This window comes from Varroa jacobsoni, unplaced genomic scaffold (assembly GCF_002532875.2).
Source record: "Varroa jacobsoni isolate VJ856 unplaced genomic scaffold, vjacob_1.0 scaffold_244, whole genome shotgun sequence".
Lineage (NCBI taxonomy): Eukaryota > Metazoa > Arthropoda > Arachnida > Mesostigmata > Varroidae > Varroa > Varroa jacobsoni.
In genome coordinates, this window is record NW_019213146.1 from 368,895 (window position 1) to 392,146 (window position 23,252).

At 38.9% G+C, this 23,252-nt stretch overlaps 1 protein-coding gene across 6 annotated transcripts; it reads left to right on the plus strand.

The window, feature by feature from the left end:
• The first annotated feature begins 268 nt into the window (after positions 1-268).
• Positions 269-20,970, plus strand: LOC111258539 (uncharacterized). 6 transcript variants are annotated; one of them, XR_002679050.2, is made up of 19 exons: positions 273-681; positions 1,100-1,139; positions 2,335-2,451; positions 3,527-3,657; positions 3,996-4,187; positions 4,643-4,926; positions 5,559-5,697; positions 5,963-6,104; positions 6,391-6,622; positions 7,056-7,326; positions 7,663-7,765; positions 7,981-8,160; positions 8,519-8,768; positions 9,101-9,373; positions 9,754-10,017; positions 10,434-10,570; positions 14,423-14,548; positions 19,607-19,748; positions 20,307-20,443. XR_002679050.2 is itself a non-coding variant. In XM_022829905.2 (19 exons), the coding sequence occupies exons 1-19, from the start codon at positions 624-626 to the stop codon at positions 20,638-20,640; spliced, it is 3,144 nt and encodes a 1,047-aa protein (XP_022685640.1). In that variant the 5' UTR covers positions 277-623; the 3' UTR covers positions 20,641-20,970. The 6 variants fall into 6 exon arrangements, 3 of the variants coding, with proteins under 3 accessions (XP_022685641.1, XP_022685640.1, XP_022685639.1); XR_015310185.1 differs by having other exon boundaries at positions 19,607-19,757; positions 20,307-20,395; XM_022829905.2 differs by lacking the exon at positions 19,607-19,748 and adding an exon at positions 20,592-20,970 and having other exon boundaries at positions 277-681; positions 20,307-20,462.
• Positions 20,971-23,252: the final 2,282 nt, after the last annotated feature.

Sequence of the window (23,252 nt, forward strand, 5' to 3'; positions counted from 1 at the left end):
AGTGCATTTGTGCCAACAAAGAGAACCTACAGGCACAATTTCAATATAGAGAAACTCGAAAAGAGAATTTAGAGGTGTATTTCCAAACTACCACCATGTCTCTTATTAGAGTTTCTTTTAGCTAATTTTCCAAGTGACTATATATATTTTTACTGTATTTTTTTATTTGTGTAACTGTTCTAATGATCGCATCTTAAGCAGACGATTGGTAAAATGCATTGGCGGGAAACAGCTGATAGATGGAATTCATAAGTAAAATAAAAATATGTACGACAGGTGAACATCTGTTATCGATCTCACCTCTTTCATACTAAGTGTAAGAGGAAAAACTGCAACTGTGGACACATTTGTAAAATGCTGATTAACGCCTTTGTGTCATGTATGTGGTACTAAACTCAGCGAAATATCAACGCAGGGCAAGGTACCACGGAAGAAAAATACTCTTTTTAAGTATGCTTCCTTATTCTCTCGTCGATTTATTATAATTTGGTGCGTTTGGTGGAAGTGGACTCATTGGTGCGTAGGGCAAAGCAAAGGCCGAAAAACGAAAGTGCGATAGATTTGAACGAGCGATACTTGCCGTGGTTGGTAAAGAGCTACAAGCAACAGCAACGAAAGGCGCGATGACATTTTCACCGGGATCAGCTGCCTCCTATGCTACAACAAACTGTAGAATATATGGTATTTTTTATTATCCTTAATAGTTATTCTTATTACTTTTAGAAGCGCCATTAGAATAGTTCAGATAGTGAAAGCTTAGCTATAGGATCATTCAAAACACGTTTCCATTTAAAATTTGCGCGAAGAATGTACGTTGAAGTGTTTACTCTTTTGTTTTATATGTAAAATTAAAAAAAAAGATATATATATATATATATATATATGTGTGTAAAGAAGAAGAGGTTATAAATTTACTGCAGATAGTGTTATGAAAGTTTTCTGCGAACGATGGTCCTATGTTTGAAGTATCTGGTTCTTATGATCGTTATAATCCCGTCGTCATATACCATGTCCTTTATTAAATACGACTTAGGAAAGAATAGAGGCGTGTAACAACTGATAAGCTTTTAACGCACGCTGTATTCTTTGCGCGTTACAGAACCGCGAAGAGGATTGAAAATCAATTGTGACGTTATCAGGTATGAAAGTATATATATGAGAGTCTTCGTGGATGAATTCTATAAAATACAAAAGCTAAACATTTAGCAAATGTAGAAATTATATATTGCACTGTAAAATTTTAAAAGTGGGTAAAATAACAAAAAAAAAAATAGCATAAGGGAGGCTGGCGTCAAAATAGACAATCAACAAAATCAATACCAAAGTTTTTCGTTTCACATAAAGCACTGATAAACAGTGTGTCAGCTGCCATGATGGTATGCCAATACTTCTGTCAAACACATCAAATATTAGCCTCGGCCTTGGCTTCTTCCCATGAAAAAAATAACCTTTTGTTTTTTAAGTCTTTGAGAAAAGTTTGACTGATTGATATCAACCGAACTGCAAGCAGCACTTAAAAGCCGTAGTTTTTCAAGCATCAACTTCTATAACTTGCATGAAGTTAATCTTATATAAAGCCGAAAAATAAGCAAAGCGTTCAGTTTTAAGTATTTTATTTAGAAGTATTTTAGCTAACTTTGGATTAAAATGCGCTGGAATACTCATCCAGTAGATTCCTGTACGCCCCAGATATCGTAGTCATTTTGGAATACGACAAAACACAGATGGTAAAGCATATATATTACGCATCGATTTAAGCGACACTAGATTTGCATATTTTTGCTCGTACAGAACAGACAGGTTTTTATGCCGAGTAACAGTTGTAAACGTTGTAGTGCGTTAATTTTATCGAAAGCTTTTAAAGTTAGAACCTTTTATAATTTTTTTTTTTAATTTCTAAACTAGGTATTAGAGAGAACAAGTAACTGATATGTAAAATATAGCTAAGGCTATGTCATGACATGATAATTGGAAGTACTAGTTCAGGCCTTTGGGATACCTGGTATTAACACAAAATGTCTACATTGTCACCAGCCTCCCCCGTCCCTACAACAAATACAAAATGTATCGAAGATACAACTCATACAATATATAACTAGAGTTCGTCATAAGAGCAATATTATGCAAAAAAGCTATCAATAAAATGCCACGACTTACGGTTTCTATCAGATGTTCATTTTGTATTGATTACAATCGTTGAGTGGAATCGTGGTTATCTGGCCTGGAAATCACTGTGTGAAGCATATTCCGGCTGTTCTGGGATAATATATTTCAAAGAGATTAAATTTTACTAATTAGCGATAGTCATATGAGGTTTATAATCTTGTTCTGCAGGCAGAGGCACTGCTTTCCTCGAGACCATGATTACGTCCGTTTGTTTGGATACTCGTATCAGAGAAAGACAGTATTGCAGAATACCTCTACAAGACACGGAGCTTTTCATTTGCTCAAGTAAGTGATTTTGTTCATTTTAAAATTAGCCAGCAAAGCCATCATTCTATTATATAGTAACATACGTTTTTAAACTAATGTACCTACTCTGCTCACCCTCAGTCCAACTCTAAATGATAATAGAGCAAACCGGGTCTGTTTTTGCAATGGCCCTACGTTCTTCATCACAAGCCTCGAATCATTTCAGTACTGAATAACTTAGTTCGAGAATGTGCTATGTGTTAAAATTCTGTTATATACATGCATTCAAACAAGTTAAAACTTATTATAATGAACTTCTGCATGGTGCCAGTCTTACAGCTTGTAAAAAAAAAGAGGGATGTTTCTTGTGAGCCATTATTTCTTCTCTAACATCGATAATCGTTTTCAGTATAGGTTACTAAGTACAAAACCCTTTTTTCTGTTCTAAATCCTGTTTTTGAGGCAGCAAAGATCATGTTCATCGCTATTACCTTAGTGAACTGGCGCGCATGGCTTGTATTAAGATAAAGAAATTATTGTTACTATGTCTCAAGCTTTTCTTGCGCTAATTTTTGCCTTCACGAAAGCTAGTGCGGTTCCGTTGAAGAGTGATCAGTAGGCATACGGCAGAGCGTGGCCTCCATACTTTGACTTTAATCTTATTGCTGGACTGCAGATAGTTATATCAGGCACCTTGATGTGTAATAGTGTTCCTCAGGGATCCATAGCCAAGGTGCCGAATTTTATGAAAAGTAGTGCTTCATTTTAATACATTCAATATTGTCAAATGTAATGGCCGGTCTATAAAAACATGTTAACGGTGTTGTATATTGAAATTGTTATAATCGAAATTTTACGCAGAGTATCACAACGTTGTAGTAGTCGATCGTAATATGTAGTCCATAAGAAGTATACGAACTCGCTACGCAGGTTGACAAAGCAGATTAAAGCGAGATAGAAGATTCTTTGATAAAAGAACAAATAGGTTTAAAAGCGAGTATACAGTCATCGCATTAGCGAAATAATAATAATTTTTATTAAACATTTGTTTGGTAAACGGAACTTATATATATCTATATCTACCACTTTAATTATGGATTTCATTCATTCACAGGTATCACCTTCAGCCATTTACTACGTTGTCTGCTGGCGTCGGCGGCTCATACGATAGCCATCAAGCAGCCGAAAAATCAGCCGAGGACGTGGTCTACTTTCTCGATTTTCTGTATCAAGAACTCACTATTGGTACGGCCTGAAATAAGCAGTGCGGTTTAATTCAATAAAGATACTGTCATTCATTTTGTATTTTATTACAATAACTGCGCTTCTGTGCAAGTTGAAAGAAGTGTAGAACTAGTGACAAGTGTGTGATTATTTATATTTGACTATACTTAGAAAAGCATTATTAAGACCAACAGGCGCACTTGTGATGACAATCCAAGACATGCCAGGCAAATATTTTAATAATTATAGCTTTATCATCTAGTCAGCCTTATATAGACATGGCGCACTTTTCAAAGTAATTCGGCTCTTAAAGCGTTTACGGATCTAGATAAAGTTCATATTGATTCCACTCTATGCAGGAGAAACCGTCTATGAAGAACAAGAACTGATTTCAGTTCTGGTGGAACTCTCTCGTAGCCTTCAGTTTTCTGGTCGCTGCTCCGAATGTGTGGTCAGTGTCGATGAGAGGTCTTTTCATCTCCTGCTAAAACTATGGGAAACAGCATGGAAAATTAGCGTTGCTGTTGAAGCACGTCTCATCAATAATGCCGGTATTGACGTTAACGAGTTGATACAAGCGACTATATTTAATATATTCTGAGTTAACTCAAGCGTTTACAACGTTCGAATCGATAGAAGATAGGCGTTTACAAGCTGGGTGAAGCCATGTTACTTATCACTCTTTTTAGGTCATGTTCGTGCTTACTGTTGAAATACATATGACTTTATAGCAAAGCATAACGATCGATAGGGAGTGTTGTCTGCCTTTATAAAGGATTCGAACATAAATGTGTCGTAGCTTAGATATTAACTTTTCCTTCTCTGTCTGTGACTCAATCTTTCGAGTCCCTGCGAAACAAGATTTTATTGAAAGGACATACATTGATTTTGAATAATGTTAGGGTCGTAATAGAAATATGCGATATTGATGACGTATATTTCCTCACTCTGTAAGAGTAAGTGAGTTAAGTTGTTTAGTAATCTGCACCATGCCGATCTGTTTCAGTGATGTCCTCATACGCTCATGTGTTAGGACGGCTCCTATTCTGGGACCTGATCTCTTCTATACAAAAGCTCAGTGGAACGTCTTGTGCTTGTCTACAGGAGACACTCGTAGAGGTGGCACGCTTTCGAGCATCTCTCCTGTGGGATGACTTGTCAAAAGCTCAAGATGAGATAGTTTGCTTGTGTGATCAGGAATGGTGGACGCTTCCAATGGGCTGCAAGACCGGAGTGCCGAGCACTTTGCAGCTGGAGATAGTTAATCACTTACTACAGGAACGGGTTCCGGTAATAATAATAATAATAATGGGACCTCCTCTTAAATTAATTAAGTTTGCGTATCTCCATTTACATATATACCGATGAATTTTTTTATCATTTCTAACGCGCAGGATGAGTTTGATATCAAAACTTAATTGTATAGTCTAAGGTTGGGGAAAAATCCGGTTTATGCTAAGACATTCTCGAAGATACCAAGGCTAACTAATGAAGACAACGTTTCTGAGTAGTTATCTCGACAACGGTTAATCACTCATCGAAACATCCGGTGTGAAAATACTTTAGTTGTTTGCGATCTGCATAAACGCTAAGTTGGAATCTGTCATCTCTCCCACTTCTGTTCCAGTATGGCATTTTCTCCAAAAAAGTGAACCAACGTTTTTTAAAGACACCGATGATTTAGCATTGTTTTATGGACTTACTTCTATCGGCGGTAGCAGATTTAACCTGCGATATCAAAAGTTAAAGTAATCTCAAGACAAAGAATCATTTAGCTGGAATAACAGGTGTATTTCAATAGGTTTTCACTTGTATAATGACAGATAATTGCAGCGGGAACTATCACAGAGAAACCCGGATTTCAAAAGTATTTTTTGGTTACTAACGTATGCCTAAAATATTAACGTTTCACGCAATTTCAGCTTTCGCCGAACCCGTCATACTGTCGCCTGTTGATATTATCTGCACTTACTCAAAACCCGGATTTGGCTGTATCAACTGCTAAGACCTTATCAACATTCTGGCCACAAAATGCGACTGAAATTATTATGCCTATTTTAGGTACGTTTCTTAAGTATTTCTATTGATTTTTTACATTTTTATTAAACAATATAGGGTTCTCATTAGGCCCTCAATTAAATAAAACAGTAAGTGCAAATATCTTATGACGGAGCTCTCAAAGCCAAATGTGCGTCCAGCTCTAACCGAACATAGCAGATTATTATATCCTATACTAAAACACGAACATATCATTCAAAAATGTTATGGGTTGCGCAAGAGAAAAAGCTTTTATAACAGAATCAATATCCTGTGTTTGCTACTTAAGATCACTTTTTAGCCAATATGGACGAATCTTACGATAGGCCCATTGCTTCGAAGCCAGGAACCATGGAAAAATTCATAGAAAATGATATCTCGGCGAGGTCTCTAATGAATCTGTGCGACCATATATGTTCATCCGATATGAAGTAGGTTTACATAGTTACCTATATGTGTTATACGTCCAATTTTGAAACCGGTAGACGTTAAAGTTACATTTAACTAGGCAGCATAAAGTGACCAGATGAAACAAATTCGGAAACAATATGTTCTTTTTATAACAATTAGTGATTAAATTTTGTTTAAGTAATCATTAGGTTAAAGAATCTTTTGTTTCTCTAATCAATTGAATCTGCGATTAGCCATGCAAATAAGTGGGTCCCTTTATTAACTAGTGTTTGACACTGTCTAAGCATTATTTCGATCTGTTTGGAGACAAAGCAATGTGTTCTATGAGTGCCTGTCTTTGTGCGCTGGGGCTCTTCGAGGTGCCACTCCAGAAGGTAATCCGCTTCGACAAATCATCGGTCGGGTGTACTTAAAGTTATCTCGTGCTAGAGTACTCGCGTTCTCCCGTTCTGGCGTGATAAACTTCACTCTGACGATGCTAGTTTTAGCGCGCTATAGCACCGATGGCAGCAGCAAAAACCATAATCTCAATGACATTGTACGTAAGTTCTGTTACTTTTCAAGGTCATAATCGTAATATTTGCTAATATTGGCTACATACGGGAGGCACTTAAATCACAAGAATACTGCCACTTTGATACGTTATTTTTAGGTATCGTCCTCATAACTTTCCGGACGCTTTCACTCCTGCCGATTTATGATTACAGTAAGACATATAACCAACATATATGCAAGTAACATCTTGCGATAGTAATTAGCTGACGCGTTTGAATGCCAAGGTCAAGTCTGAACAGCCTTATCTAAGGGGTGGACCTTTTAATTGTGTCAAAACTTGTCGAATTGAGGTAACAATCTTTTTACTACTTAATTTTGGACTCTGTCATTTTCAATCTTGTTTCTGTCTGCCAGGACATAAACCAAATACGTAAAATAAAACCAGTTATTCCAATATTTTTATTTGCTTTGTACAGCTGAAACGTTTTCAAGAGCGCGTAGTGCCCCCGGCGGATTTACCACTAACATCAGCTCGTGTTTGCCTATTGGTCTCTTGTTTGTCGTCTTTTCAACTATTGTTTAACCTACTGCAGCAACCTGTTGACCTTGCGCCAATACTTAGCTTTGCCGTGCAACGTCTACACCAGGAATCTACAAAAGTTCATTGTTCCGAAGTTGTACCACCTCTTCTCGAAGTGCTGGAAGACTTAGCTACTGCAGACGCATTTAATAATGGGCTTATACTTTGTGCGTGTCTAGCTATGCTGAGTCCCTTTACAGATGATAACTGATATCGAATATCAGCGCGTTCAAAAACGACGTTCATCGATTAGATCCAATAGGTTTTTTTTATGTGTCATGGTCATCGCAAGGCCAGTGACATCGTTGGCATGAAACCTTGTTATTATAAATTGATTTATTTTTCTCAAATAATGGAAAAGCTTATTATCTAATGTGTAATTGTTACGTTAGCGCACTCCAGTCTACGCGTCTATCTAATAGTACCACTAAAGTCTATTCATCTAGTTGAATCCATTTATCAACAAATGGCATTTACACTTAAATCGAAATGCATTTTTTCAGATTCAGAAATCCAGACGATCTATAATAAGTGCTCGCCTTCTCTTCGAGTATCTATTCAGACCACCTGCTCTTCGATGATCGATCGCTTCTATAAGCACAATTTGTGAGATTACTATTGCATTATGTTATTGCCAACTCTTACACATACCGCAGGTAACATTTATAATGAGCGGTACTTGTGCACATGTGACTGATTATATGATAGCAAAAAAATAAGTTCAGTAAAAGTAAAAAAAAAGAGTAGAAAACTTGTGCTCGTGAGTGAATTTATGTGGCCGGTTTAAGTGCAGCGAATTTGCAGTTTAATTGTACTTTCAGCGAAAGTGATGACAACCCCAAGGCTCGACTGAGTCAGGACGCCTTTGTTTCATCGACGATATCATTAGCGCTTCCTTTGGCCATGACCAGTTTATCGCAGATGGAGAAGTACTCGTCGAATTATGAGCTCAATTGCGCAGCCGACCTATGTGCCGAAATTCTCATAGGTCTCGTTAAATGGTTGGTTAATGGAACAAAGTGGAAGTTTATTTATTACAATTAAAATAATTTATATACAGTGCGTGTCACTGATTTTTCTTTTTGTTTCACAAGGTTTTCTAGTAGCAAAAGGTAGTCTGTAGCAATAACTAACGACGTTAAGCGACATGGCCAGTATTGTAAGCCCTCATTGGTTTATAGCCAAGCCATAATAGTAACAATCAAGCTGCAAAAGTAACCCATATTAGACAGTAGATAATCGACCTCTTCTAATGGCTATAGGCACTAAACTTTAGTTTTGACCAAGAAAATTGTTATTTCTTCAAATGAATACATGCTTATCGTATATTTATATTTATTGCTAATTTTAAATCACAAGGAGACATCCTCTCTCAGGCACGTTGACGAGGGCATCTTTCATACAGGACGTAATTCGTCACGTGGATCGCCAGCCCGTATTTGTAGTAAGAACATTGGCTTTGATTGTGAAAAAATCTGATGGAGAGACGTTCATCAAGGTCTGGCAGGAAACGGAAGGACCAGGCCTTCTTTTAAAGCTAATTATGTATGTTCGATCGCCTTTAGTTGAAATGGACCTCGTGACCCGTTTGGTTCTCAAAAAAATTAAGGTTCGTAATGCTAGTATATTCTTGCAAGTTACTCCGTACTGAAGCTCGGAAAGAGACAATAACTGCTTAAGATGTTTGAATATTTATATAAACACCAAGATTGTGATAGGCAAAAATTGATGGATTTTGAAAAATTCGACATCTTCAGAAATACACAAGTGGAACCAAAAAAGTCGAAGGTGTTTGATCTTTTCTATGCAACGTAGTTAGCGCACAGTCCGCTATGTAAAAGGAAGTTGGCAGAAGTTGTCATACATTAGTGGACGAACTTGTATATATGTCAGTGGAAACTTTTAGAGAAAATAACGTTATTCTTTTTCATTTGATTTCAGAGTGAGCTCCTGCAAGTTGATCCAGCTCCAACAGCAGATTTTATGTCCTGTTATCAGCAGCTTTTATGCTATTGGAGCCGTCGGCACCAAGAACTAATGCAATCATGTTCCATAGCCGAAGCTGCAGCCTTTCGCAAAACGGTCCGCGCTTTGCTAAGAGCGGTTCACTTCGATGCAAAGGCTGTACTCGACCTCCCAAATGGTCAGGTGGCACACTTGTACCAGGTAGTTGCGTTGCTCTTTAGCGATGCCCCTGACCTTCTCTATACAAAGGTAACGAAGTTTATTGTAGGTTCGTGTACTGTCCACCTGTGGATTGAAGCCTTTAGTGAACGATACACCTGGTGCGATAATTAAACGACACATAATACGATTCGGCGAACCTTTACTGATCTTCGCTGGATTTTTACGCGCATTGACATAGCAACTATTTTTTGGCAATATATCATATGTAGCATACTTTATTCGAGAAGTTGCTTTATTGCGCTCCTTCTGTAAATAGCTTCAAAAGTTAGCAAAAGCCTTATGTTTGACTTTACTAGTAACAGCTGACAGGTTGACAAAAATATTAGCTGAAAGGTGCGTTTTATATAGGCCTGGTGTCTTAATCAGCGCGTCTATAATTTGTTTTGGCTAACGAACTCACGCTATAGGGTCTAGCAGATTGCCCGTTGCCACGTTTGGTCGAGACGTTCGTCTATCCAAAATCACTATTGCGCGAAGGAAAAGTGGTCCTTCCGCGGATGCTCGTCGAATGCATGAGAGCGCAAGGGCATCGATTTCTACTTGGCCTGGCTCAATTGTTTAGGGATAATGACGCGTTCATCGGACGACGATTTTCAGAGATTGTGGGATACTACTGCAAAATATTCCCACAGGCCACACCTATCTCACTGTTCATTCAGCAAACTGCTATGGTACAGTCGTGCACGTTGTTTCACATTTCCTTACGCACACGCCAAAACGTTACAACTTATCTAAGATAAATTAGTTTTATTTATTATTATATATTTACGCCTTGTAATTAAAACAGTTAAACTTTCGCTATAATTCGATCGTTCCAATATACTTTTCTAAAACAATTATTTATTTCAGAACGAAAATTGAGGTCACTAACTAACACGAAAACACTACGTGCATGTCACTAACTGTGCTTACATCTTTCCTTAAGAGGTGGAAAAGATTTATATTTTCAAATAAAATTACCTAATTGACGCGTTTTCAATTATGGAGCGCAAAACGCTCGAAAAGGCTAAACCAGTCGGCGTGGTCATTGATTGGCTTAAATTCAATTCTCAATCTAATGAAGTTCCATAACGTTCATCGAAAACAGGAATCACCGAAGCTGACAAAGATTATGTTAGACACGGTGTGGTCATTGGACATCGACCGAACTGCCGTCATTGATGTTCTTCTTGCAATCCTCAAGAAGTGCTCCGATTCTCTTTCTTCATCAACGCAAATAACCAAGTTAGTAGTTTTTCTATCGGTGCAGGTTTTTAGCACAGATTAATAGCGCTGATCGGATTCAATACACTTTCCGCTTATAGAGTTCCGTTGCCTAATAAAAGTCTAGTTCTATGTAACTGGTAATGATGAATAAAGCACACGCTCATCGGTATCAAATTGCTCAACACGTAACAAATGCAGACAATACGTACGTTTTATATATTCACATTATTATTGCCTATTAAATTTTGTCTGCATAAAATGCTCATTGAAAACTTTCCATCTAAGGCTAACGAACCCGAACAAGTTATAATTGCTTTCTCCTCTAGACAAATACGGCATCCAAAGCATTTATTCTGAATAGAACTAGACAAAAAGCTGCAAAGATGTTAAATGTCTTATAATTCCAATATAGCTTTATATACACAGCAATACCAGACAGTATCCATCAGTGGAGGCCTCAAGCTGTAACTCCACAAATGTATATTTAGATATACAGGTATGCTATAAATATTTGGTTTGCATATAAATAATAGCATTCTTGCCAAATTCCTTTTTTATATGTTTCACCATCTTACCATTCAGAAGCGCCATTTCTCCGTCATAGCCCGCTGAGATCAGTATGTAGTGAATGGCATGTAGAGAGTGTTCTTATATCGTCCTTTGCCGAAGTAACGAAGTGCCAAGGAGATAGACGTATTATGTACAGTGTAAACTACATTTTTAAAAGAACAGCCTGATGATAGTCTTCAAAGTTTAATATAATGACATCCCATGTACGGAGATTGTATCCCACCGCGATCTATGAGGTCTGAGGCCCATGAAAACAATATAAGTAAGAAGGTCAACAAGGAATTCGTGGACGAGCTGAGAAGATGAGCTGTGCTCACATGATCATCTTAAATCTATGGGACTTCAAAAAAAAAAATTGGGAGCCTAAGTGCTTTAAAAATTGAGTGAAAGGTAGATCGAAATGCGGTTCTTCATTGTCTCTTAACGTATAACTGAGCACCCCACAACATGTAAGGTTTATTCACAGTTATTGCGAGTCAGATTATACAAAGAAAAAAATTAATAGCTTTGGGTTATACGTATAAATCTGAGCTAAACCATTATAAAAAAACACGATTTGCATTTGGTTAGGGTGAAAAATGCTTAAAGAAATGAGACGGTCAATAGAGATCTGTATATAGCCCACTCACATTTAGTTCCAACAGGGAAGACCCAGTCAAAGCGCGGCAGTGTCGGATTACGCATGGTAAAGGTCGCCAGAGTCACTTTGCAAGAGCTTAAATCTATTTATTTTATATAAAAAACAACCGGACACTTCAAGCCTCGTAGTAAAGCATTATCACCCTCTTCATTGACGACACGTTTGGCAATAAGGCGAATCTCAAACACTGACGAGATGAGCTCTCCATCTTCAGGTTTTAAAAGTTTTGGGTGGAATAAATAACTTGGTTAGGAGATGGGAAAAGATGGTAGAGAGTGAAAGCAAATATTGTACACGATATAGTAATTTGTTCCTAAAGCTGTTATATGAAAAATAGCTATGTACCAGTTAATATGTTTATAACCTCTTTAATATTGCAAGTCTTTACTCGCGTGTGTACTATTCCATATTGTCTGGGAAACAGATCTTCAATTCACTTGAGTGTCATCGCCTTTCATCGAGAGTCGTAACAGCCGCAGCGGCAACAGTAGTGCTAGTTCTAATACCAACACCATGGACAGAAGCATCCTAGTTCCCCGTGTACACATTCTCTTACTTTTGCGACTACTCCCAGGTTGTTGACGCGTAGTCCCATTTTTTTTGTGGCAGTAGCCAACCCGTCACTTATCGAATACTCCACGCAGCGCCCCCTGCCTCAAGTAGTATATGAAAGGCGGAAACTCTAGGAAGTAAAGGCGGAACGGATACGGCCATATCCATCGATAACGTCACTGGCAATCGGTCACTCTGTGCAGCTGTTTATATAATGCTGGCACCGGAGGCAATGGTCCTTACGCGAAAAGGATAGAGCTGGTGTGATAGCTGAAGGTTTGTGAACTGAAGTCTTTGGTGCTATTGTTTTTCGGTTACTGTCTTGTGTTTGTCGTCATCGCAGTCGATTGGCAACAACAACGGAAGCCCCCGTCTCTTCCATTTCGTCTACAGAATAAACAGGCGACGTAAAAGTTCTTGTTAATGTAGACGGGACGTTCAGTAACAATAGTGGATCACCCTTAGGCTCATATAGTAAGTGATAGGCGGAGAATATAGAAGTTGTTTTAGTTGACGCAAATTCATTAGTTATAATTTCTTCTGATGGGCATGCTAGTAAAGACGGCGATGACTGTATGGATAGCTGCACGGAATAGTTTGTTTTGTATGTATTGTCGAATATGACGAACTCTATAGCAGTGATTCGTTCTGAACTTACCTATAGGGTATGCCATAGTAGTGCTCAAATTATAGAGAAGCCTTTGATTGCAATGGAAACTACGGTCACTAATAGCTGGGATAAATGAAATGTGAAGGCCGCACATGTGCACATCGGAAGCAGCTAGAAACGAAGTTGCAGTGACCCTAAATAAATGTTTTGTGTTTTTAGGTTTGGTACTGCCTCTAGGTATTATTTCGAACCGCTGGCCCCCAGCTCAAGGTTTGCCTACGCCTGCTTGGTTAGCTATACTATATATATATATATATATATATATATATACGTATTCCCCGTGGCGTCACTTGAAGTATTTTTGTCAAGCAGTAACAGTGTTGAATACACCAATTGTAAGCTCTAACATCTGCAATATGCTTCCACTTTCTTAGTGAACCCGACAGGTTACTCCTCCAACCATTTGTAAGCATACTTAATTCATTCATTCTCATGTCCTCCTAGCGTGCCTAAAGTATAATGCACTCAGGCCCAATTATTAGTGAAGGTTACCTGGCATCATGGCCCAGAAGAGCTACCCGGTTTTAGTGGACGTATCAAGTACAAGAACTTTAGCGGGGCTTAATTTTAACTCCGTCTGGTGAGATAATGTCAAAGAGAATAAACTGTTCATGCCAGCGCCCCAATTAGGACCATGGCGTTCGACGTAGTATGGATACAGGTAGGCCCTATGTGGACATCGATGGTGACTTGCATCAAAAGGTAGCCATCAAACAACTATTTACTTGAGTTCCAGTGTTCTTCAAAAGTAATAAAGCTCATGTAATGAAAAAGGTGGGGCTCTTACGGGCCTCCTTGGATCGACAATGTGCTCAGGCGCGTTATTGCCTACATAAAGCCGACAATTCACCAGGTGTAAGCCATGACAGTACAAGAAGTCCTCGAATATGCACAGAGTCAAAGCAGGGCGGTAGGGCTATACCCTATTATAAGCATATAAACCATTCTGCTAATTATTATTATTTATTATATAATTAAAATATTATACGAGGTACTACTACTAAAAACTAAGTACTATTATTACTATTACAATAAATTCGTTGTCGTTACTTGTTGAGACACAAGCCTTGCGGGCCTTTACAAAGGCTCCAATGCTTTACTTTCTATAAAATACTATTTCATCCTTCGCTTTCGACGCCATGTTAGTCTCTACGCTCTTTTATAGTATCTGTATACCCGTCAGTGAAGATGCTCTGTTTTCGTTTTTTATGACTCAAATGTGCATGGGCGGCGCATGAAACATTAAATATGGCCCACGTGTCTACTATAAAAATGTATATATATGAGTCAATGTTAGATATACCCGTACCTCGTATACACAACATTTTCTTTTATACGTCATCTTCTTTAATCAGCGACAATTGCATTTGTACATCTTTATATAGACTTATAACCGAATTCGACTATTAGCTGTTTACGCTCGTTGCTTCTTTCACAGCGTGCACCTATCGTTATTGACGAAACTGGCCTCCGTTTGCGGCGCCATTCAGTTGCCCAAGTTCCGCGACCTACTTGAAGCCTGCTTGTTGCCATGCGGAGTTCATTGCACAAGTGATCAGACACGGTGAGTGGTTGAGTGACTAGTAGCAAATGCGGCGGCTATCCGAGACACGCCAGAAGGATGAAGATGGAACGAACTAATGGGACATCTTCCAAAGAAGGTTCTCGAGATATGGTGGTGGGGCAAGCATGATAAGGCTATAGGGGGATGGACGACAAAACGAGGTAGAACTGCAGTCTCCTGCAGCAAAAAGGGTCGTTGGCTGCTGGGGTGGCTCATAAATAATAGATGCATCATCAGTTAGTTGACATCTTGGGAGGTAGACTGCGACTTGTTGGACGTTGGATATGGACGCCTGTACTAGGGCGTTCATGGGATTATCACGTTGTAGCGCTGACCAGCACCGCTGGACTTAAATTGCAGTGGTCGAAATAGGTTAGTAAGTTAAAAGGAAACTGCAGCAAGCTTCGCTGGTCTGAAGTGAAGCATTGACAGAATATAACACACGTAAGCGAGACCTCTGGATTCTTGTATCTGAACTCTGCGTGCCAGATCAGTTAAGGAAAGAGCTAATGTGAGAGCCAAGTTGGATCATCTAATAAAGAAAGAGCATTTGCGGATGGAGCGGGACGTAACGTCAAAGGTATTTATTTTATCTGGCTTACAAGCGAGTCGCAATAGCATATGAACTTCATACACCAACTATATTCATAACTTCTGTTTATACTGGTTAGACTGAATGGGAAACACCAACAAAAATAAATCAGACCTCGCGCCAATTGAAGGGTCATGTAATCCAGTTATCACATATAACATACCAAGGCAGGGTAGACACAGTTTACTAACTTTGTCGTACATTACTGATTGTTCCCAATTATACGTTATATATATATTATGGGAACGAAGCTACATATGATATTAGTGAAAAGTTTTCCTCAGCTGTAATCATTCATTAGGATCATAGAGATTTGCTGAATCTGCAGGAACTAACGTAAATAAATGCACTTCGCTGCATGTATAATCGCACTGCGTACGGGTGCAAACGTGATCCTCCAATAGCAAACCCATATATTAAATGGGGGGGATCGTAAGACGCGCTATGAATTAAACACGAAAACGGATGATTAATAATTTAAAAGTAGTAAAGCAGTTTCCAAGCGAATTGTTCCATATGTTAGTGATGTTGTGTTTGATTCAGATCTAAATGTTTCTATGCGTTGCTGTTTTCCTGCGATATAGATGTCCCACAGCTTTCCTGGTATTGCATTGACAACAGGTAGTTCATTGTTAGATTAGAAACAAAGCGCATATATATATATATATAAATACGAACTTCGAATTGGGATTAATTTAAAACCACATCAGGTAGTATCAGATTATCTGTAGTATACTGGAATCGTCGCATCAATTCTGTGATCTGACAGCACAATTGGCGTTAGGGGTGACAGCAGGAGCAGGCAATAATTAGCAAACAAATTCAAATCTTGATTATGCTACACGTTAAATATTCATGTAAATATCCACATGCACATGCACAAGGGTGTTAACGTTTACGGCAACGGATTGGCTATATGTTCATATATCCCAATACAATATATATTTATAAACTAGAAGTACATCCGGCGTTTCGTGCCAAATTCTCTACAGTCATTACTATTATATGAGCCACTAAAAGCTGGTGATTTAAACAAAGCCGCAGGACTACCTATGAAGGTTTTGCAGTTCTGAGCCAGAGCGCGCGCATCCCATGGCTTCCATAAAGGTGTCTAAAGGAACTACAGAGTCGGAAACTGTGAGGCACTCAAGGCCGGGGATCGGCCAAGTAACTTTAAATAGACGCTCGTAAAACTTCAGCCCATATTACATTGCTTGGTTTAGACTTCTCACCGCATCGAAAGCTTCGTGGGGTCTGGACAACCTCCGTGACAAACGTATGATGCTGGTATACCTTGTCTACAGATGGGGTTTACGAGTGCGCAAGTCCGTGATCAGAGCTTATTGTCATCAGGTGGGCTGGTCACGCCAGTTCGTGCTGGTGGGTTTAGTTAATTGCCGAAAACAGAATAGAGGAAGAAATCCCAAATCACTACCATAATGTATTAAATAGAAGCTGTTACATTTTTAAAGTGGAAGATATTTCATGTTACAAATATTGCTTTTGTGCATATCACTTGTAGATCAACAATAATTGTTATGTAAACTAGTACGATACAGGCGTTGTGGTAGACTAAACAGTAAATCTCATCGTTGCAGAGTCTTAGGGGACGATGTACTCGGGCCCGTTAGGGCGTATTTTCGTCGGCGTGCAAGCTGCCCGCTTACGTTTTACCAAAAAATTAAATCAGTAACCTCTGCTCGATTTTTACACAATTTATCGCGAAGTTTTTATATAAAAATCCACTCATATCTCAATAATAATTTCTATACTATATTCATGAAAATTTTCTTTCGATTTTATTCACCGGAGCATATTTAAAGTCTAATAGTCGAATTTTGCTCAAAAGCGCGAAAGCGTTCTTCCTTCTTGAACTCGATTTTTCTATACGTCTCTACCATTCCTTTAGTCAGATTTTTTGTTAAGCCAAGCCTATGAGATGTCACCGGTATAGTCTTCTCCCTTTATTTTTCATTTTAACTCGCGTCTGATATTCATTTCTTTCCTTGTTATTCATTATACGTAGAAAAGAGTACTTGTGCACTCATTCAACCGACCAACTGCTAACCTATTCATTCATTTATCCGAAAGGTCGGCAGCGTCCTTTTTCGTGCTTCGACCGAGCATTTTGTAATTTCTTTCTCTCTCCAATTTAGCCATATCTTTCTCATCCAGCCAGAGCTTTCATCCAGTCTTTATCCGTCCGTAAGAACAGTGTCTTCGTAGAAAGCAATTTTCATCGACAATTACTAACGTGGATTTTCAGTTGTCTACTACTTCCATTACTATTACCGCTGCCGTCGAGTTGGCAATCAAAACTGAACAGCGAGCCAACGAAACAAGCTAGTTCTAGTGCCTAGCGATATCGTTACGTTTCTGGGTCTGGAAACAAGGAAGATCCACAGAAAAAGATGGTTAGAAAATACCCCTTCTTAAAAGAGCCACGTTAGCTGTTCGAAGAATAGCAATCCGTTTGCTGCTCGACATAGAAACGCCAAGGCGAATTCTACAGACCTCCCAGACACACGTTCGCTGTCGCATTTTACGAACATATGAAGAACCCGAGTACTGCTTTGATGATTTTCTGAGTTTTGGAGTCATTGTTCTATTCGGGCGAAAGCGTTTGCTTAACAGTTGGCTGGTCCAAGGACTGGTTGTCCGCTTTTGGGTAGGAGAGCACAAATAGCGCAATGCGTAGTGGCTTGGAAACGAGAATGCTGTAGACTGCTGTTGTCTGAAAGGTAGCAAGAAACTGCTCTCGTTCATGAGTTAGGGGTAAATGAACTGTTCGTGTTTTTCGGTAGGACCTTTGTCCTTTGCTTTTGCTTTATCACTGATCTCCTGAACATTTTCTTATTCTTAATCGGACTCTCTGAGAAAGATTTATTTATATATTAATATGAGCGAAATAAACTTGGGTTAGGTTCCTCAAATTTGCTTCATGAAAATTTGGCGGTATGTTTCTTCTGTCGCCCTTTTTAGCGCCTCAACCGCAAATTTGTTGAATTTTTAAATCTGTTCACATATTTGTGGGATTTTTATGTCTTATTTTAATTGCGTTGACCAACCATTTCAGTCAGATTATAGTAGTTACGTAACGACACCATAGATCATATCGAACAAACGGCATTCGTGAATAATAGATCAACCAGCCTGGTCAAACACTTCCTACTAAAACCCTTTAGATCGCATGGTAGAACTAAGCTAAATACTGTTCAGATGGCATCTATTAATATAAATGCGTTTTTCATGAGCCACGGCGAATTTTTTTTTATTTTATTTTTTTACACTGGCTTAACTTGTGTTAGAGTAAACAAGTGAAGAGAAAGCTGGAAGTAAAAGGAGTCAAGTCTGGAAAACATAACGGATAAGAAATGCTTCGAGTATCTTTAGAGAGGTTTAATCGTTTTTGAAAAAGAAGTAGTACGTCTCATGAAGACCAGCTTTCCATGCCCTTCCTAGAAAAATATCCTCAAAACGAAAAAGCAGAAGAGGTTTTTACATGAAGTGGTCACCAATGGATGTGCTTACTATATTAGGTATAGAATAAAAATCATGGCGGATCTCAAAGGAAAATGACACGTTTCCGCTTGAGCGATTCTACAGTTGCTGATAGGGGCAGTTGCTATTGCACGAAGGAAGCGACAAAATTGAGTAGCGCTCCAGAAAAAAAAAGCTACTAGGAAAAGCATTTTTCTTCAGCGTTTTTTGACCCATTCACGATTGCCTGTTCCTCATTTGGTGGCTGAAGTGTTAACTGCAGAAAAGAACTTGTTAAATCATTGATAAAATCATAATCACTAGATATAAACTTTTTTTTTTATGTGAAGATATGATTTCGAGAAGGATACGTCTAATGAGAAATATATGGGATAAAACGCTCATCACTTGAATACTTGTGCATCGTATGTGATATAATTACGTACTATTTGGAGTGTGCAACAGTTTAGACCTTACCTTTGCCTAACCGCTGCTTAGAACGCATTTATGGATTTTCGGCCGTGGTCACGCATATTCGAATGCTGGTTAGTGTGATGTCCCGCTGTCGTATTCAGACTGAGGCACCCGCCTTCGGATAGTCACTTCACTTGAACAATTTTGTGTCTTAATTCAAGACAAGAAAGGCAGCCTTTTTTTAAACATTTTTTTTTTCAAATCTGATTTAGCAATGAAAGCGAGCTTGTTTGAGGATTGCAGCTTCTTCGAAAATATGCGGAAATAGAATGGAAGTTCTTGAAACGTTGTAGAAAATTTCGTAGAACGAAACCTTATGAGTTCGATAGTTGTTAGTGAGGCAACAGAAAGAAACTATTTAAATGTTACTGGTTCTTACAATATTTCCCCAATCAATACATTAGAATATCGAGTGACATCCACCTTGCCGATGGGTATAACTTGATATTCCGAGTCTACCCTTCATAACGAACCAAACAATACAAGCTTCCCTCTTCCAATTGTCTGTCTAGTTACCCGTTTGTCGAGGCTCGTTGATCTCGAATAATTTGGTATCCGCCACCTCACTGAAGGAATCTATAAATGACCGGTTTTCCAAAAGAAAAACTGATGCTTACACTTCGTCGGCGCTTCAGCGAGCGAGTCGAAATCACTGTAAGTAAGGTACTCTGTCTATGACACAATTCACGGCGGATTAGGTTTCAGTTCCATTGGATTCGCCTGATGTTATCTCTGAAAAAATATTACCTCAAAATTATTAAAGGCTATAAGTCTGAAAAGAGTCAAGTTAAATAACGACAGCCGTATTTCCTATTTGCGAAAACGAAACATATCTGCAGGCCATAGATCGCATGCTCGTAGTTGTGACCGCCGACAGGTCTGGTAGAAGGAAACGAAAGATAAATCGTACCAGCGAATGACTGCGCATATAGAACAACATATGTTGCAAGTAGAATTCAATTGTGTTACACCGTAACGTTTAGAGATGTAGAGCATTACAGCTTAGTTGAATTCTAAACCATGTGTTTGTTTTCTTTTGTAAGGGTTGTATTCGCAATGCAAACTATCTGACATGAGAGATAGCAATGGCTACTCATTGTACATTCTGTGCAGACTATGTTACCAAGCTAAGTGTGTCCTTTCGAGAGAAGGGTGCTAAATCTGATAGCAATGACGCCACTGGTCTAATCACTTTGTTCTTGTTATTTTCAGAGTTATCGGACCTCTGATGGCTAGCAGCCTATGTAAAACTGATGCAGCTAGAACTCTACCCATCGTGGATCTGGTAGCCTCTACTTGGCCTGAGCTGGCCGAGTATATCGTGCATGATGGTGGGATCCAGACGGCGCTCTCCTCCACGCAAAATAGGTATGGCTCCATACATGCGGCTTTGTCTTCCCACGGCGTTTACGATTCGCATTGTTTATTTAGCAGGCCTTCTTAAACGGGTCTCTACACACTTCGTACCTTAAAGCAACTCTTGTTCAATTTCAGAAGAGCGTTGGAACAGGTCAAGAAAAAGGTTCGTTTACTTGGAGTTAAGTGAACCACAGAAAATTTTGGACCACAGAACCACAGAAAAACTGGTCCAAATATGTGTATAAATAAACGTGGGACTATTGAAGCGATTTGGCACAAAATTTCCTGTCACATTGTTATTGATTGACAGTATCGCAAAGTTCATAAATCATTAACTCTTACATATCCAGTAGCTGCTAAGAGACTTCTATAGGGATACAGGAGCCTTAAAGGAGGATAAACGGTAATTGTGTTCGATTCGGAGCACTGTAATGTGTGGATATTATTACCTGGATAGCTTGTCTGTGACATTCAATAAAGCCTCTTCCGGTATATTCTGTAACTGTTGTTGGGCCAATTCAAGTTGTTCTTAAAATAGGCTATAGATCAGATAGAGACCTTTCTGTTTTTGAGACCTAAGTAAAGACCTAAATTTTCGCATAAGGTCAAGTCTAGAGCTAGGCTATGAAAAGAATGCTCTCGTGCTACACGTTTTATATATTCGCCAGTTAATATAATAAAGTTGCTTGACTTATCGATAGGCGACAAGATTGATTTACTGTACTGCCTGATTATGTGCGCAGCAACTTTGTGACTCATATGTATATCGCCGTTGACATTGCTGGAAAAGACTAGACTTCGTTTATAGAGCTGCTATCCATTATTACGCAGGAAAATTTAAATATCTGGCAGTCTGTATCGAGCAGTGAACTTGTCCATGGCTAGCTATTTGGTCTATTTGCGTTACAATTTCTTTGCACTTTGCTATACAATTCAACAGAGTAAATTTGCAAGCTTGCAAATGTAATGCGCGCATTAAACCGTCCGCGACAGCCCCGAAATTGAATATCTGCTACTGTGTGATACTCACTTGAAAGCAAATAAATCTAAAGCAATCTAGTAAACATTTATATTTTGTATATATAGTTTGTAAAAATTTCTTCTTTGCGCATCGGGTATGACCTGTATACATTGTTAGTGAAGCTAAATTTGGCTTAGTGCGTGCCACAGGGAGGTGCTCATTGCTAGAATCATTGAAACAGCAGGAAAAAAAAATGGGAAGCAGTGGCGCACATTATCGATCAGGTAGTAATGAAAGGTAAGCTCGAATAAACCAATTTCGCCCTAAGCGAGGGTCTCAGCATCAAAAATAACTATACGTATTGAGGTAATCCATAGTTGTTCAACATGATTGCCGAGGCCACGATATGAGGACAGTGGAAAATAGGCAACGTAATTCCAAGTTAGTTATTAATGACCATATTACATTCTAAGTAACAACATTAATTCAACAGTGTCTTCAGCTTAAAAGTATTCAAGAAAGTGCATTGACATTATGGTTATACCTTTGGTTAGGCACGGTAAGCACCCTTCTAAGAAGATGCCTCTTACCGATGCCGCGTCGGCCAATATCTACCCAGAATCAGCGCCCAGAGGCCATAACTGGACGAAGACCCAAGTCCGTGTAGGCGCATAAGAAATGCATGCTAATCTGTGCAGTGATGCTATCTACAGTTAGTTCCGGGACGAGCTCGCGTGTGTCGACAGGCGTCCTGTTCAAGAGCCCTGTTCTTCGATGGGACCTAATGAGGAAAAGGGGGCTTATGATTAATCTTACTAGCACATGCGCCTCGTTCAGGGGGTAGTAGTAGTAGTAGTAGTAGTAGCTGGCCAAACGTGGTAAACCGGCTGGCTTTTGGAGATGCGGCACTGGGACCCAGAACGCGCAAAGAAGAACGGGGACGAAAGGCCTCTCGCTCATATGAAGAGGGCAACGCTGGGCAATCCAACGAAGGGAATCCAATAATTAAAGAAAGGATTCGTTCCAGGCGATGCTACCGCTGCCGCTGCCACATCTAGCCCGTCTTCCTCCTCGTCCACAACCTTCTTGCTTTTCTCCTTAATCTAGCCTTGTCCGTTTCTCTCACCTCTCTACCAAGTCGGCTGTTTCCAAAACGTTGTGGTTCTTATGTATTACTCCACTATTCATGTCATTAGCTGCACGTATTTACATAAAAGTAAAAAAAAAATCGCACTAGGCTGATAGTGCTCCGCAAAACAATACGCTAGGGCAGACGCACGCATAGCGCGATGGCGGTGTTTAATGTTAACGAAATCGGTTGCTGCTTGAAGCAGTACCTGTTGTAAGGTATTAGATACATATAGTTTCTGCCAGATATCGATAGATTAAATTTTCAAAAGTATCCTTAAGGTACATAGAATTCAGATGTTTTGTTCATTTATGAATACTTATTTCTTTACACGGTAAGTTTAAGATATTATCCGTGGCTCTGTCTTGATGGGTCGTGTTCATTTATCTCAACAATGTAATACGACGATATACCATGAGCTGACATTTTTATTCGTTTAGGGCACTAAGCATACGATATAAATGCCGATAAAGCAAGATAGATATATCTCTATTATTGTTACATGGTAGTTGGGACCCTAGTTAAAAGTATTAAAAATTATAAAACAGAAAAATTAAAAAACTAAGATAGTAACATTGAGATATACCGAAGTTGATACTAGCAAGGGTCTCAAAACGAGAAACTTTTTAAATGCTATTAACCAGCGCTAAATAAACTTTAACGTTTGTCATTTTTCTTCGGTAATCTGCTGTACTTTGCGATCTTTAGA

What these genes read in the sequence shown, in the direction of transcription:
- LOC111258539 (XM_022829904.2), top strand. Translation starts at nt 624, where the DNA reads ATGACATTTTCACCGGGATCAGCTGCCTCCTATGCTACAACAAACTGT. An exon ending in TACTACAGGAACGGGTTCCG is followed by an intron (nt 4,927 to 5,558) that starts GTAATAATAATA and finishes ACGCAATTTCAG; the next exon opens with CTTTCGCCGAACCCGTCATA. An exon ending in TGGTTCTCAAAAAAATTAAG is followed by an intron (nt 8,769 to 9,100) that starts GTTCGTAATGCT and finishes ATTTGATTTCAG; the next exon opens with AGTGAGCTCCTGCAAGTTGA.